This window comes from Rhodamnia argentea, chromosome 5 (assembly GCF_020921035.1).
Source record: "Rhodamnia argentea isolate NSW1041297 chromosome 5, ASM2092103v1, whole genome shotgun sequence".
Taxonomy (NCBI): Eukaryota; Viridiplantae; Streptophyta; class Magnoliopsida; order Myrtales; family Myrtaceae; genus Rhodamnia; species Rhodamnia argentea.
In genome coordinates, this window is record NC_063154.1 from 25,743,137 (window position 1) to 25,756,650 (window position 13,514).

Here is a 13,514-nt window from a genome sequence, read left to right on the forward strand (position 1 = left end):
GCCGTCTTTATGATGTGCAAACTCCTTGATCTCCTACCTCGGAAGCATAATTCCTTATTGGTCCGACAATCCTGCCATCATCATTACACAGTTAACAACAATTCTTGCCTAAATATTTTTGTTGATATGAAAATGTTTACGCTATCAAAAATTAGAAAAAACTTTTTTAAATCATTGATTTTCATGAAACAAATAATTGATTAATTTTCAATCCCAAGCAGGCTAAGGTTTTATCTATTTGTATACTTGTTTTTGGCTAGCTATTTGTTTGTATAGTTTGAATCAACAAAATTCTACAAATATGTATACCCATCCATCTATTGATAGTTAAAGCAAATATTACTAGCTTACAATCGTGTCGTGTCATGTCAGTCAGCGTCATGTGGCGTTATTATTGACTTGCTGTACATTGTTTGCACTAAAGTATGTTACAGAATAAACCTGTGTCGATCAATTAAAATTTTTTTTTTACTGTTATATGGATTTGTATTTCAAAAGATAGTAACTATCTGGAGATATATGAATGACATAGAAAGTTGGTTTAAATGTTTATTGAGCATCTTATATAGCGGTGATTAATTAATTGATCATGGAGTTAACCGCTGCTTGAAAAATATATGGATATATTAGTGGATGCCTAATTTGATGCACCAGCTGAAAAACTAAACTAAGATAATTTAATACATATTTGACGCAGCATACTTATTTTAAGGAAATTTCTAGTTCCTCAACGTCTTGCGAATTAATTAAGTACGTTCTCTTCAAGTCTATCCTCTTTTCCTTCCGGCTGCTCCATCCGTCAGATTTTGGTTTCCATTCAGGCCGAAATACTCCTCCGGCATCTTCTTGAAGAATGAAAGATTGAAGCCGTGATTCCGATCTGGAAACTGCTTGGTTTCTTTGAAAGTGTTTGCTCGATTGAAAGCCTCGGAGGTAGAACTCCTTATTGGTCCCACAACCTTGCCATCATCGTCTCTGAGTCCAGTGATAAGTGAGTACAGGACGGATCCAACGAATTCAGCCGGCAACTGGGTGAATGGCAGCTCCACGAGAAGGTCCGGACCGATGACCCTTGAACCACACTCTTCTTGCTTCATTGACAAGAAGTTGGGGTTACTTGGGCAAGTGCGTTTGAAATTGTTAATACTCATACAACGTGTCTCTTGTGAAACAACTAAGTAAGAATTTGTGAAGTTCCTTTGGATTATAAAGCACACGATTCCTAATCCTACGAGGAGTGAAACAAGAATCAAGTGTTGCTGTCAGTGGCTCAAATCTAATCCGTGTAGCTTGTTGATTCATAGTTCTAATTGTTCTTAACAAAACCGTGGATATCCAACGGTTCACAAGTTTTCAATCATATCTATTAATCTTTCACGTGTATGTCCAAACTTTTCTTTAACAAGAATATATCTCCATTTAACTCACTGGATAAGCTTTCGATTCTTTGAACAATTAATTAACGCCATAGTACAACTTAATAAGCCCAAATTACAAAATACGCCAGCTCATGAGATAAGCAGAATTCGGAGACCTGAACCTTTTTGTCCATTCATGGATTAAGTTCAAAGGTTTTGTTGTTCATATTTTGAAATAGGTTTTAGTGAGATTGTTGTATAATAAATTGTTAAAAGATTGTTTATGTTCCATCAATATAGTCTAGTTGACTTTAATCATGGGTAAGCTTTGGGTAAATGTTATCCATTGAATATGTTGCGGGCTGATTGGAATCCTTTTTGAATCTTCGATGAAGATATTGATTGAAAAATTCCGCATTTTGAACTAAATTTGCAATACATTACAGAAATGTAAAAGTTTTATGACTAAATTAACAGAAAAAAATAGTTAAGGACTAAATTAGCACAATTACAATAGGTTTAGTACTTTTTTGGTAATCCTCCCGTTTACCTAAAAGCACTCAAGTTGATGGTGATGTGCATGATTCATGGCTAAACGATGATCACTTGCTAGTCAAGTACAAATTGGCAAATCAGATTGTAAGTCGGCAACTTTTGTTGAACATTTAAGGTAAGTAGCTCGATATCGATGATATGAGAGATAAATTCAATACTCGCTAGTAGACGCTAACTGTTAGTAACTACATGTTGGTAACTTCCTCAAACGTATACAGTCGCTTGATATAATGTTCACTGGTGAATATCGTAACGTCAATTTAGTAATTTTACAAACCAAACTGCAAATTGGCAAAATATAGTTGTTACTTTGGTGTAGCTTCGAATAGATAACACTAGTATATTTTGATAGTCCATGGTAATAATGCAATGTTACGTCTGATAAAGTTACTGACAAATTAGAAATTAGTCGATCCAAATGTTTATCGATAAGTTACTAAGATATTTTATTACCGGCTCAACGATTAGCTTGGCCTCAAGTTTACCAGGGAGAGAGGTCACGCTGCAACCGGACCGCAGCATCAACGCTAATGCCGGACACCAAGTAGTTTTTGAGTGAATTTTTCATCGTCCAACGGACACTCACCCGCTAGTGTAATAAAAAAAAAAGAAAAAGAGTTGCATTCCTTTGGGACCCAACTATACTTCCTTCTCTATCCCCCACCCTTTCCACACCAATCGATGCCTTTTCCACAGCAACCGCCTCTTTGAAGCTGCAGGCGGCCTTCTTCCCCACTCCAAACCGCCGCCACCATCACCCGGTGCTGCCAATCATCTCAGCTTGATTTCACCCCCAACCCCAAAGGAAAACACAAACACCCAACCCCCCACCCCCCCCCAACAACACAAACATCCTTCCCCTTCCCCTTTTCTCTTTCTCTCTTATATGTCTTAATCTCTCTCACTATTTACCATTGAAGAGCTCAGCAATGGTGTCTCGCCTCGCCATTGAAAAGCTCGACGCCACCTTGAGCTCTGAACTGCACATTCAAGGGCATCCCTCTGCTCATCTGATTCTGCACCATCAACGAGATCCACCAAGGGCAGGAGAGAGTGAGAAAGAGGGGCTCTCTCCAGTTACAAATACAAGAGGAACCGCCTTATACACCAACATGAGATCATACCGACTATCCTTACAGCATATAGTACCATGAAATGAAGACAAAATTAAAAAAGCTGTCCAGTCTATTGCAACTTAACAAAGATATGTCGCTATGTACAATTTAAAGGGTGAAAATAGGAGTCAACAGGTTAACCTTCACCAGGGAAATTCACTTGTCGGCAAGAATTTACAGTTGAGTGCTTTACATAGACTTTCTTGTTAATAGCATACGACGACGAACACAACCACATCATTGTTGACCACCCGGTTCATTAACAAATATGCCTTCCATGGAAATGTTATGCTCCAGGATCTTCTAACGAGTATGTACAAACTTCTTAGCGTCAGATGATCGTTGATACCTTGAACTAAAGTACAAAAGCACACGTGTTACTGTCAACGTATATTGTTGTAGGGCTCAGTCTATTGAATCAACATATAGAATTAACAACACCAGAACCACCATCATGACCAGATAATGTTATTAATGAATCACCTGTACAGGAGCTGAGAGGGTTTATGCGTTATAAGTTCCATGCAGGCTACAATCATGTCAACAGTGATCAAAGCTTTCTAGTGCATCTTCTTCTCTTGTAATTGCTCCCGAGATTCCAAAGAGAAAAGACCCAATACCCACATCCTACAGAATTAGAGTGAAACATCAATAGTAGCACTGCCAAGAATTAAACTAGAGTACACTGCACAGGACGTCGATTCATATATCAAGGTATTAGCAAAAATCACCAACTAAGGAATTTATAATATTCAGATCAACTTGTCATCCTTATTCTACAAAACGATTCACAAAAGAAAAACTGGATTTTTCTAAATTTGAAACAATTTTGTATCATATCACCTAAAATATTCATGCAAGGCCAATAATGCTTGTCCCCATGAAATATTCTCTAAAAATATTACTATATGCGCAAGATCGGGATCGCAGATATGACTATTTCGATTAATGCAGGGTACTAAAGATTGAAAAGCAAAAGATAGAAAAGAAGTTATATTTGAGGAAAGTTTGTCTGGCCTCAACTAAAAATAAGATGACGAGAATTCTTGCGACGCGGGCTTCAAAATGGAGAATAACAGTGTTCACTTGTGGTTCTATAATAGTGAAGCAGGTTTGAAAGGAATAAGGAGACACTTTAGAGCTTATGAGTAGACACAACATAAAGACCTTGAATATTGGATCTTAGTCGAAGAATTAGCATGAAACAGAGTGCAAAGGAAGTAAATTGATAACCCACTCCAGATTGGTGGGACAACACTTGGTCATTTTTGTTGGGTGGTCAGCATTTGAAACACCATTAGGTACTTTGTCAAGCCACAACACAATTTTCTAAGCACCAAGAGAATTCTAGTACTATTATCTCTGTGATCTCATGAAACTGCAGTAGAAAATGATAAAACTTTGTAAATGTGTCTCGCAAGATCAACAGTAAACTTCACAGGGCTAAACTGATACACATAACCTAGGTGGAGACTTAAGTTTAAATTACAGGATTGTCAATTTCTTTTTCTTTTTTTGGGTCAAAAAGGATTGTCAATTGAAATGCCCAGAATTGCTGTATGTTCATAGATGCAAGGGTTTCGATAAGTGAAGGTAATTTATCTAAATATAGATATGCTGCTAAAATCAATATTCACACTTCTTTGGGAAATTGAATAGGCACAGAGGCATCTTACGACAAAGTATCAGCGGCATAAAATATTGGTAGCCTTCCTATTCCAGCATCTCTCTTTTTTCTTCCTTCAGAAAATATAGCTTGCTCAGCCCTTGAGCTTGTAGCTGTCAGCACAAACTGAAAGATGCATTTATTAGTACAGAAAATGCAGATGAATCAAACCAATTTGAACAATTAGCAAAGAGAAGAAATAAGCACGGTCAAATAAAAGAAAAGGAGGAAGAACCATGTTTTGTCTGCTGAATTGGCAATGGTAAATGAGCTATCTAACAAGAATATGTCACCGCACTCTCTGCACAAATGGTTCGATGTCTGAATACAAGCATATCTACTTTCCTTCAGAAGCTGAAAGCCCAAATTCTGATATCTAGCAGCATCAACAGGTCGCGTGCACAGGTAATCATTAGGGTTTGCTAGCTTCTCGTATATCTGGTGTTTTTTGGTCTGACCTATTTAAATTTTCATCATGTTTCCATGTTAATGAAACAGAGCTTCAAACTTGGAGTCCAATTTAGCATTTATGACATTTATTATAGCATTAATTACCAGTTCGGGAATTTTATAATTAATGCTGATCTAAGGAAGCTAGGCCTGAGTTGGGCATGATTCAGATACAGAACTATATTGATGTTTAGCAGCGAACAGCCAAAGTGGATGATAAGCATGTATTTTGAGGCAGAAATTTGTTAACTAAGGGAAAAGACCTGACCAAGGGTTGGAAATAAGGTGTGTGTATATCATTTCACACTTGAAATGGAAATACGTCACGAGTGCTCAAGACATTTGCTGAAGATTAACTAGATTTTTTATCAACCAGTTTCTCTAGCACTAAGGGCACACACTACAGGCAATATAGGAAAAGGCAAAGACATACCAGTGGAAAAAGTATAGCCATAACACCATAGCCCACCAGAGGTGAGAAAAAGAAACTAGCCAGAACGCAGGGGTTTCCTGTAAGGAATTTAAGCAAATTTATTGAATACATAGATTGACTTGCCACCAAGTAAACCTCATTTTAGACATGCTCACAACCAGCAAATAAAGTGGCTCATTTCAGCATTCTCTTAGCAGTATAAGCATTGAATCTCCACATGAAAATTCAAACATAATAGCACTAAATAGAATGCCGTTTATGGAAGAAAAAAGAATCATATGAGCTTCAGAGAAACACATAAATCATTTTTCAACATGACATGCTGCGAGATACCATTATGACCTGCACGTTGATTTAGAAGATTTCAATTAAACGAGAGACACACATGCCATGATGACATATAAATTTTGTCATAACAGATCCACATCGCATATGCTTCTGACAAACTGCATGATTCAACATCAACCGCTAGTTGACACAATTAAGTGTTCATTAAGCCACACTTTGACCCAATTTTAGTTTCATGCAATTGTTTCAATTTTACCTAACAGGTCTACAAACTTCGATTTAACTCTGTTGATAAACATGACAGTTTGTCATTTCATGGAAAAACTTAAAGCTGATATGGAGAAAGTAATCCAATCTAATGACAGAAATGCTGCGAGATATTATTATGACCTGCACATTGATTTAGAAGATTTCAATTAAACGAGAGACACACATGCCATGATGACATATAAAGTCTGTCATAACAGATCAACATCGCATGCGCTTCTGACAAACCGCATAATTCAATATCAACTGCTAGTTGACACAATTAAGTGTTCATTAAGCCAAACTTTGACACAATTTTAGTTTCATGCAATTGTTTCAATTTTACCTAACAGTTCTACAGACTTTGATTCAACTCTCTGTTGATAAAAATGACAGTTTGTCATTTCATGGAAAAACTTAAAGCTGATATGGAGAAAGTAATCCAATGTAATGACGGAAATGCTGCAAGATACCATTATGACCCGCACATTGATTTAGAAGATTTCAATTAAACAAGAGACACACATGCCATGATGACATATAAAGTCTGTCATAACAGATCAACATCGCATGTGCTTCTGACAAACCACATAATTCAACATCAACAGCTAGTTGACACAATTAAGTGTTCATTAAGCCAAATTTTGACCCAATTTTAGTTTCATGCAATTGTTTCGATTTTGCCTAACAGGTCTACAAATTTCGATTTAACTCTCCATTGATAAACATGACAGTTTGTCATTTCATGGAAAAACTTAAAGCTGATATGGAGAAAGTAATCCAATGTAATTACGGAAATGACTCCCTTAAAAAAAGAAAGCTCATCTCACTTATTCAAACAAGGAAGTTCCAAGACTTCATATGTTTTATTTGGATATATTCTATATGGCCAACATTAGGAAAAAGTATTGACCCATTTTAAATATAAGTTACCTAAAAGCAATAAATACAATCTGAAACTTTGATAGCTTAGAAGTTGAAACTGTATGCTAATTTTGTTGTACTGTCTTTGCAGTAGAATATTATAGTTTAAATTGACATATCTTTCCGAGCTCCCAACAGATTAACATAATTTCATGAATCATTAATACAGGAAGATCAAACTAATATGATCCCTCTCTTCCAGGTAAGATAGAAGAGCATCATTAAAGTCCACTCTTTATAATATCACCTGAACTTTAACCAGTAGCATACCCATGCATTAACAATTGAATGTACTTTTCCTCTACAATTAACATTATTTTGTCCAAGTGTTGTATCAGAAAAGTTGGCAGCTTTAGTTTAATGAAGGTTTTCAACATCTTCATTGTTTCATCCATCACATCTGTTCGTTTATTTTTATTCGGTTTAAGTTCTATACGAAATTTTACCTAAGTTTAGCTTATGTTTTGCTAATATGTTAATTAACTTCGATGTTTATTCTTCTAAGCGACTTCTCGTTAAAGAAAGTAGTCAAAGAAAAGTTAACTTGACACAAAAATATTTTTAAGAGTTAAGAGCACGTGTTTCTTTTTTCAGTTTCAGTAATGACAAGAGGCAACTTCACTAAAATGGCCCTGATTGACCAATTATAAAAATCTGTCCAAATGAGAGCCAAACAATGTTCAAAACAGTCTTCGATTGACCTATGTTAGTAAGAGCAATAACGTGATCCTTCCAAGGAAATATACCACTCGTACCCCTCCTCATTATCCATAACCACTAGTGATGACTACCTTAGAGCGCATTTCAAAATGCAGTCCTTCCCTGTTCCATTTTAGCTATCTTGCAATCAGATTTACAAGGAGTCAAGGACCCTCAGACAAAAGTTCTAGGCTTCAGTTCACATTTCCAGCAATTTTCCATCCAGATCACCCAAATTGACTACCAATCTCCTATAGAGGATTTCAGAAGGAATATATATATACATAGAGAACATGAAAAGAGCATTATTTAGAGAAGATACTCAAACAGTCAATTTTGTTGGTTGTGTCAGAAAAATCAGTGCATCCTTTGCTATAAAAAGAAAATACGTGAAACTACTTCAATATTCTATTACATATGTACATAACATCAAAAGGATGATTGAAAAAGTGTGTAACACAAGAAATAGCATGTCTTTCTCACCACCAAGTGCGTTTATGCCATAAGAAATACACAAACTAGGATATCCATTGCAGGAGAAAGACACAATAAAAACCCACTACAGATACTCTTTGATACGTGGATCCCACATAAATCATGGTGAACAACTATTTGATAAGTGTCACGTCAAAAATCTCAGATTAGCTGACCCACGAATCCATGGATCACATCCCACCCAATACACATGCACACTGAGACTGCAATATTAAGTATCGTGATCAGAAAGAACATTACCAAAACCAGCAAAGAATGCCCAATTGGATTCAAAGAAGTCCAGCCTTTTGTCCAGACTAACTCCAGTAAAGTTCCATTTGTACCTAAAAATTCCCACATAAGAAGAAGTAAAAGGCAAGAAAAATGTATAACCCAATAAAATACATTGAGAAGATTACATACTCGAAACAGTAATAAGCATACATCCAGGAGAGCAGCAAAATATTAAGTGGCTTCCCAATATAGGGAACAAATCCTAGAACATAAACCTGCACAGTGCAGTAACTACTACTCAGCTTGTCAGGCATACAAATGGTATATGAAAAGGTATTAAAAGAAAATGCAGTCGTTAAGGCAACAAAGCAGTAGAACATTGTAGAGTAAATGTGGCACGGGTGCACTAGTTTGGGGTGAATGTGGCATGGGTGTATCAGTTCGGGAGTTTTTGTAACGAAAATTAGTTTAGGTTAAATGTGATATGGCCGTACTAGTTTGGGTTTTTTGTGGTATAAACCAAAAAAAAAAAATAAGATCTAGCATTCTCTCCCTCAATTGCATCTACATGACTGATTTCATTATGGTAATTCCATCATAAATCAACAACATTTGGCCTTCATTGCAGTCATTGTTCATCGTTGGGAAAACATTCTACTAACATTGTTGCCACAATGGCGTAATCACCTGGGCAGCTATAATTGTGAAGCCATACACATCACAGGATTCAGGAACAACATCAAATTCTACCATATTTGAGCAATTAACAAAATTTTTACTCTATTCAACACCTGTGGGTTGTAGAAGGTGTTTGATCATGAGGATAGTTCAAAGTCCAACTAAAATGCTTTTAACCCATGATGTAGCTACTCAAGATTAAATCTAGACTTTATTTCACCTCCAGGAAGAAAAAGGTCAGAAGCAGTATTGAATACACCTGCTCTCCAATTCCAATCATCAACCTAAGGAAAATGAGAACACTTCAGCTTCAGATGAAATAATACCAAAAGCAAACTTCCATAGCCAAGTATAAGAATGGTTGATCGTGTTTAGTTCTATACCCTCCAAGATCAACAAGTTTTTCTGTTTCAATCTTTCTTTCCAACGCCACTGCTTCATTTTTGCTTGAGGGTTGCTCTAACGTAGACTGAGATCCTTCCATAGCAGCAAATCCATGTTTAGCTATATCACTGTACCTGCATTCACATCTTCCACCAAAACCTTAGATTTCCTCCACAACCTATATCAGACATACTCGGAAAGAATGCACAATAATCAACAAAAAAATCTACGCTTGAAGGAATTTAAAAGTGTACACAGCACACTAGAGCTTTACATCGTGGAAACCTCCCTATCAGCTCAAAGCGAACTGGCACTGAAAAGGCAAAACCAAATTACAACCTTAAAAACTGAAATCCGGGGCACGTTCTTATCATAGCTTGGGGTGCAAGCAATGAATGAAGACCATTTCTTAAATCTCTCAAGGACCACCTCGTATAAGATGGTTATGAAACGTATCCATTGGAGCACCTTCTTCCCCTGGACCACTTTTATCCCCCACAAAATAGAGGTTAACCAAACACCAACAATTCTATTGAGTGTCTTAACCTTTCTCTTTCTGAAAAGCTTTACATTCCTTGTTTTCTTGCATCAAATAAACAAAGACATGTGGCTTTTGCTACCTCTCAATTAGGACTTCAGCATAGGAAATGTACTAAGTCTAGTTGACCCACAAATTATTTCAGTAATTTTTTCTTTCTCCTTGTTTCCATTGAACAGTATAAATGTTGACTCCTGTGTTTAACTTACAAGAAAGGCAATATACAAAGGCTTAGGGTACTTTATCTCGTAATCATGATGCTCATCGCTATCCTTGCTTTATGGAAAATTGACTGAAATCAAACAAACAAGACTACCAGAGTAAAAAGACATAAAACTAACTAGTGTAATGAGGGCAATACCATATAGCGCTCAAAATAAAGCTAAAAATGTACAATGGGTAGAACCAGAAAACCTGCAAAAAAAAAAATCCTGGTGAAAGTTAATCAATCCATGAGGGACTATAAGATATTTCATGAACACAAAACATTAACTTTCTCATTATTGAAATCTACCAGTCATTCCTTAAGTTTCTGTGAACCTGATGCGAATTCACTCCTCTTAAATTCTTATCTTGAGGTTTCTTTTTTTAACATAAAGGGTACAGCATTCAAATCACTAATAGTACTCTTTCAATTGGGCAATTTCAGGGGTCAGTAGAGTACTTTCCATGCCCTACGTATCTCTCAAGACTACTTTCCAAGCTCAAGTACCTAGACATCAAACAAAATTATAATACCTATAATTTGTTTCTTTCCTAGTCCAAAATCAATCCATACTCAACATTTAAAATGAGATTAACTTTAGTGCTAATCTAGGAAGAAATCAAAAGTTAAGCAACATACAAGTACAACAAACTATGGAATACAGCTCTTTTACTCGTATGCTTCTATTGGATGGTTGGGAACTTGGGAGTTCAGCATTGAAGGAACTATACGTGTGATTGCCTCGGAACTTGTAAAAAGAAAAGTTTTGTCAATTGCTTCTTCCATCTCTTGATCACCACAGAAGAGAAATCATGAGGGCTTCTATGCATCTGGAAGGCCCCAAATGCATTGTCAAGGACAAATTGCCATTTTATGTTGTTGGTCTAGAGACAAGTCATAACATATGATCTTCTATTTATCGAACCTTTTGTTCCCCGTGGTAAAATTTGGGCACACATGCACTCATTAAATTCCATCGTAATTCTGAAAGCTACTTAGGCATGGACAAGCCACTTGCATAGGGGCATTGTTCACGATAGTCTGAGAACAGCAGATCTAAAAATAAACCCAGATAGTCACAACGAACTAAAAACTATCGGTAAAATCGGGTGTCCTCATGGTGTTCTTCATTGAGTATGTTCAGATGGTGAATGCTTCTTTTATGTAATGTGAATTGTTTGCATTACATACATGAGTTGTCTAGCGTCAGAGGATATTTGGAAAAACCACTCAATAAAAGCACCAATCTGATAGCACAGATCCATTAATTAGGATATCCAAGAACATCACTCGAAAGTAATGTCATACAGTCAAAATGAGAGAAGCAAAACAAACGCCCCTTTTTTCACAAAAACTACAGCTTTGGGTAGTGCTCACTGCTCTGCCAACACAAGGCCATGAAACAGCACGTGTTCAATATTTAATAATTAAAAACTGCAGATGTCAAGAGCAAACTTACATAAAGCAGTTGTACAAGTCCAAAATGTAGGAACGAATAGAGCTTCAAAACACTAGAAAATGGACAAGAGTCTTGAGAAGTAATCTGACAGCAGTTCTCAGGCAATATCCACTGAAGTGTAGGGATGACAAGCAAATGTAAGACAAGTATGCTGCAAATAAATCGATGTTATTTTCGTCACAAGTACGCACATCAAACTTTGAAGAACGAAGTGGAAGAGCATTGATAGAAGAGTTGAGAAACAAAATCAATTGAAAATATCAATTGTTACAACTTGCAATTGTTGCCCGTATATATCATCTAAGATTCAACTGATTATAACTGTTGAGGAAATATCTACATACGAATGCAATGAAAATGCTAAGGGAACACTTCACAATTTGAGTCAACTAGTTTCTGGAACACATAACGATACATGCTTTGCACATGTTTAGCCTAAATATAGCCCATTAAGAATTCACAATGTTCATTATGTTTATTAAGAGTTTCCAACACACCCATGATTAGTCTTTCTACAATCTTTCTCTTCCTTTTTCTTAGCAAGACTCTACCCTAATTCAGTGGAGAAACTTTTAGGTGCTCCAAGGCATGATGTAACCATCCAACCATGCCAACAACCTCGTAGAGCGTGCTGAGTATCATGAGTTATTTCTTCCAAATTTATGACACTTCTCACATGGCAATTAAGTTGGGTGGACAGGAGCATAGTGCTCTAGGAGGACTAGAACCTCTCTTCATTAACATTAAGCACCAATGGGTACTTCCAAAGGTCCCATTATCATGAGTTCCACTGAAATTTCCCTCCTTTTGCTCAAGCACAAGTTTCAAGCAAAGCCAAAGAAACTTCTGCCAGAATAAAGAGAGAACCGCAATAGACAGCTGCTTGCGCAACAGCACTGACCTCATCACAATTCAAAAAAGAATTACAATAGCTTAAAAAGTTCATTCGAATACCACCATTATCCATGCCAGGAGACAAAAATACACTTCATTTTGTAATATAAATTTCCTGACTGCATTCTGAACAATGAATAATAAATGAAGTCTCCTCAAGAAATATCATCAAACGGTAAGGACATTTGAAATGAGGGCACTGGGACATGAAACGACCTTAATAAAGAGGCACATTTTTGCAGACAAATCAACGGACACCACAGTTTTGAGGTAATGAACTAAAGAGAAGTGTTTCCAAGCTAACGTAGCTTCTGATCTCTATCATCACTAAACATATAGACCACCAACGAAAGTCTTAAAGAACTCAAAATCGTAAATTCAGCGACAGAGAGACCGCGAAGTACCCAACTCCTAAAACAGCATCGCATTCAAATTCATCCGATAAAACAGGATTCCCAGAGACACAACAAGTACCTCCCGAGGAATATGAAGCCGTTCAAGAGAAAACACTGTCCGGTCCTGATCGAGAGCTTCTTCGACCTACCAAAGCGCGAATTCAACAAACAAAAAGAAAAATTCAGTGAATTTCAAATTCGTCCATCATTTCCAGGAAAGGAGAACACGAATCGAGAAGCAGCGAAGCTAGGAAGAGCCACGACGAGCTAAAGACGAGGGAGAGGAAGGTAACTTGAGGCAGAGGGAGACGACTCTGTGAAGGCAACACGCGTCCGCGAATCCGGCGAACCAGAGGCGCGACGCTGCCACCATCTTCGACATCGCGTCCTCCGTCCATGGCTTCGCGGACTCCATGGGGGGCGATCGAGGCTGCTTGGAGCCGAGAACCAGGGACGGAGGGACTTGCGTGGAATCTGGTGGAGTCAGAGTTGACCGATTTCGACAGAAGGAAGGCGTGC

At 37.1% G+C, this 13,514-nt stretch overlaps 1 protein-coding gene across 4 annotated transcripts; it reads right to left on the reverse strand.

The window, feature by feature from the left end:
• Positions 1-3,071: 3,071 nt before the first annotated feature.
• Positions 3,072-13,514, reverse strand: LOC115728859 (protein EI24 homolog). 4 transcript variants are annotated; one of them, XM_030659268.2, is made up of 12 exons: positions 13,257-13,514; positions 13,075-13,140; positions 11,707-11,857; positions 10,404-10,456; positions 9,504-9,638; positions 9,341-9,404; positions 8,632-8,717; positions 8,470-8,552; positions 5,578-5,654; positions 4,705-4,820; positions 3,553-3,655; positions 3,072-3,331 (listed from the first exon to the last, which is right to left on the reverse strand). In XM_030659268.2, the coding sequence occupies exons 1-11, from the start codon at positions 13,391-13,393 to the stop codon at positions 3,589-3,591; spliced, it is 1,035 nt and encodes a 344-aa protein (XP_030515128.2). In that variant the 5' UTR covers positions 13,394-13,514; the 3' UTR covers positions 3,072-3,331; positions 3,553-3,588. The 4 variants fall into 4 exon arrangements, with proteins under 4 accessions (XP_030515128.2, XP_030515126.2, XP_048134893.1 ...); XM_030659266.2 differs by having other exon boundaries at positions 3,072-3,385; positions 3,552-3,655; XM_048278936.1 differs by adding an exon at positions 3,725-3,764 and having other exon boundaries at positions 3,072-3,655; positions 4,704-4,820.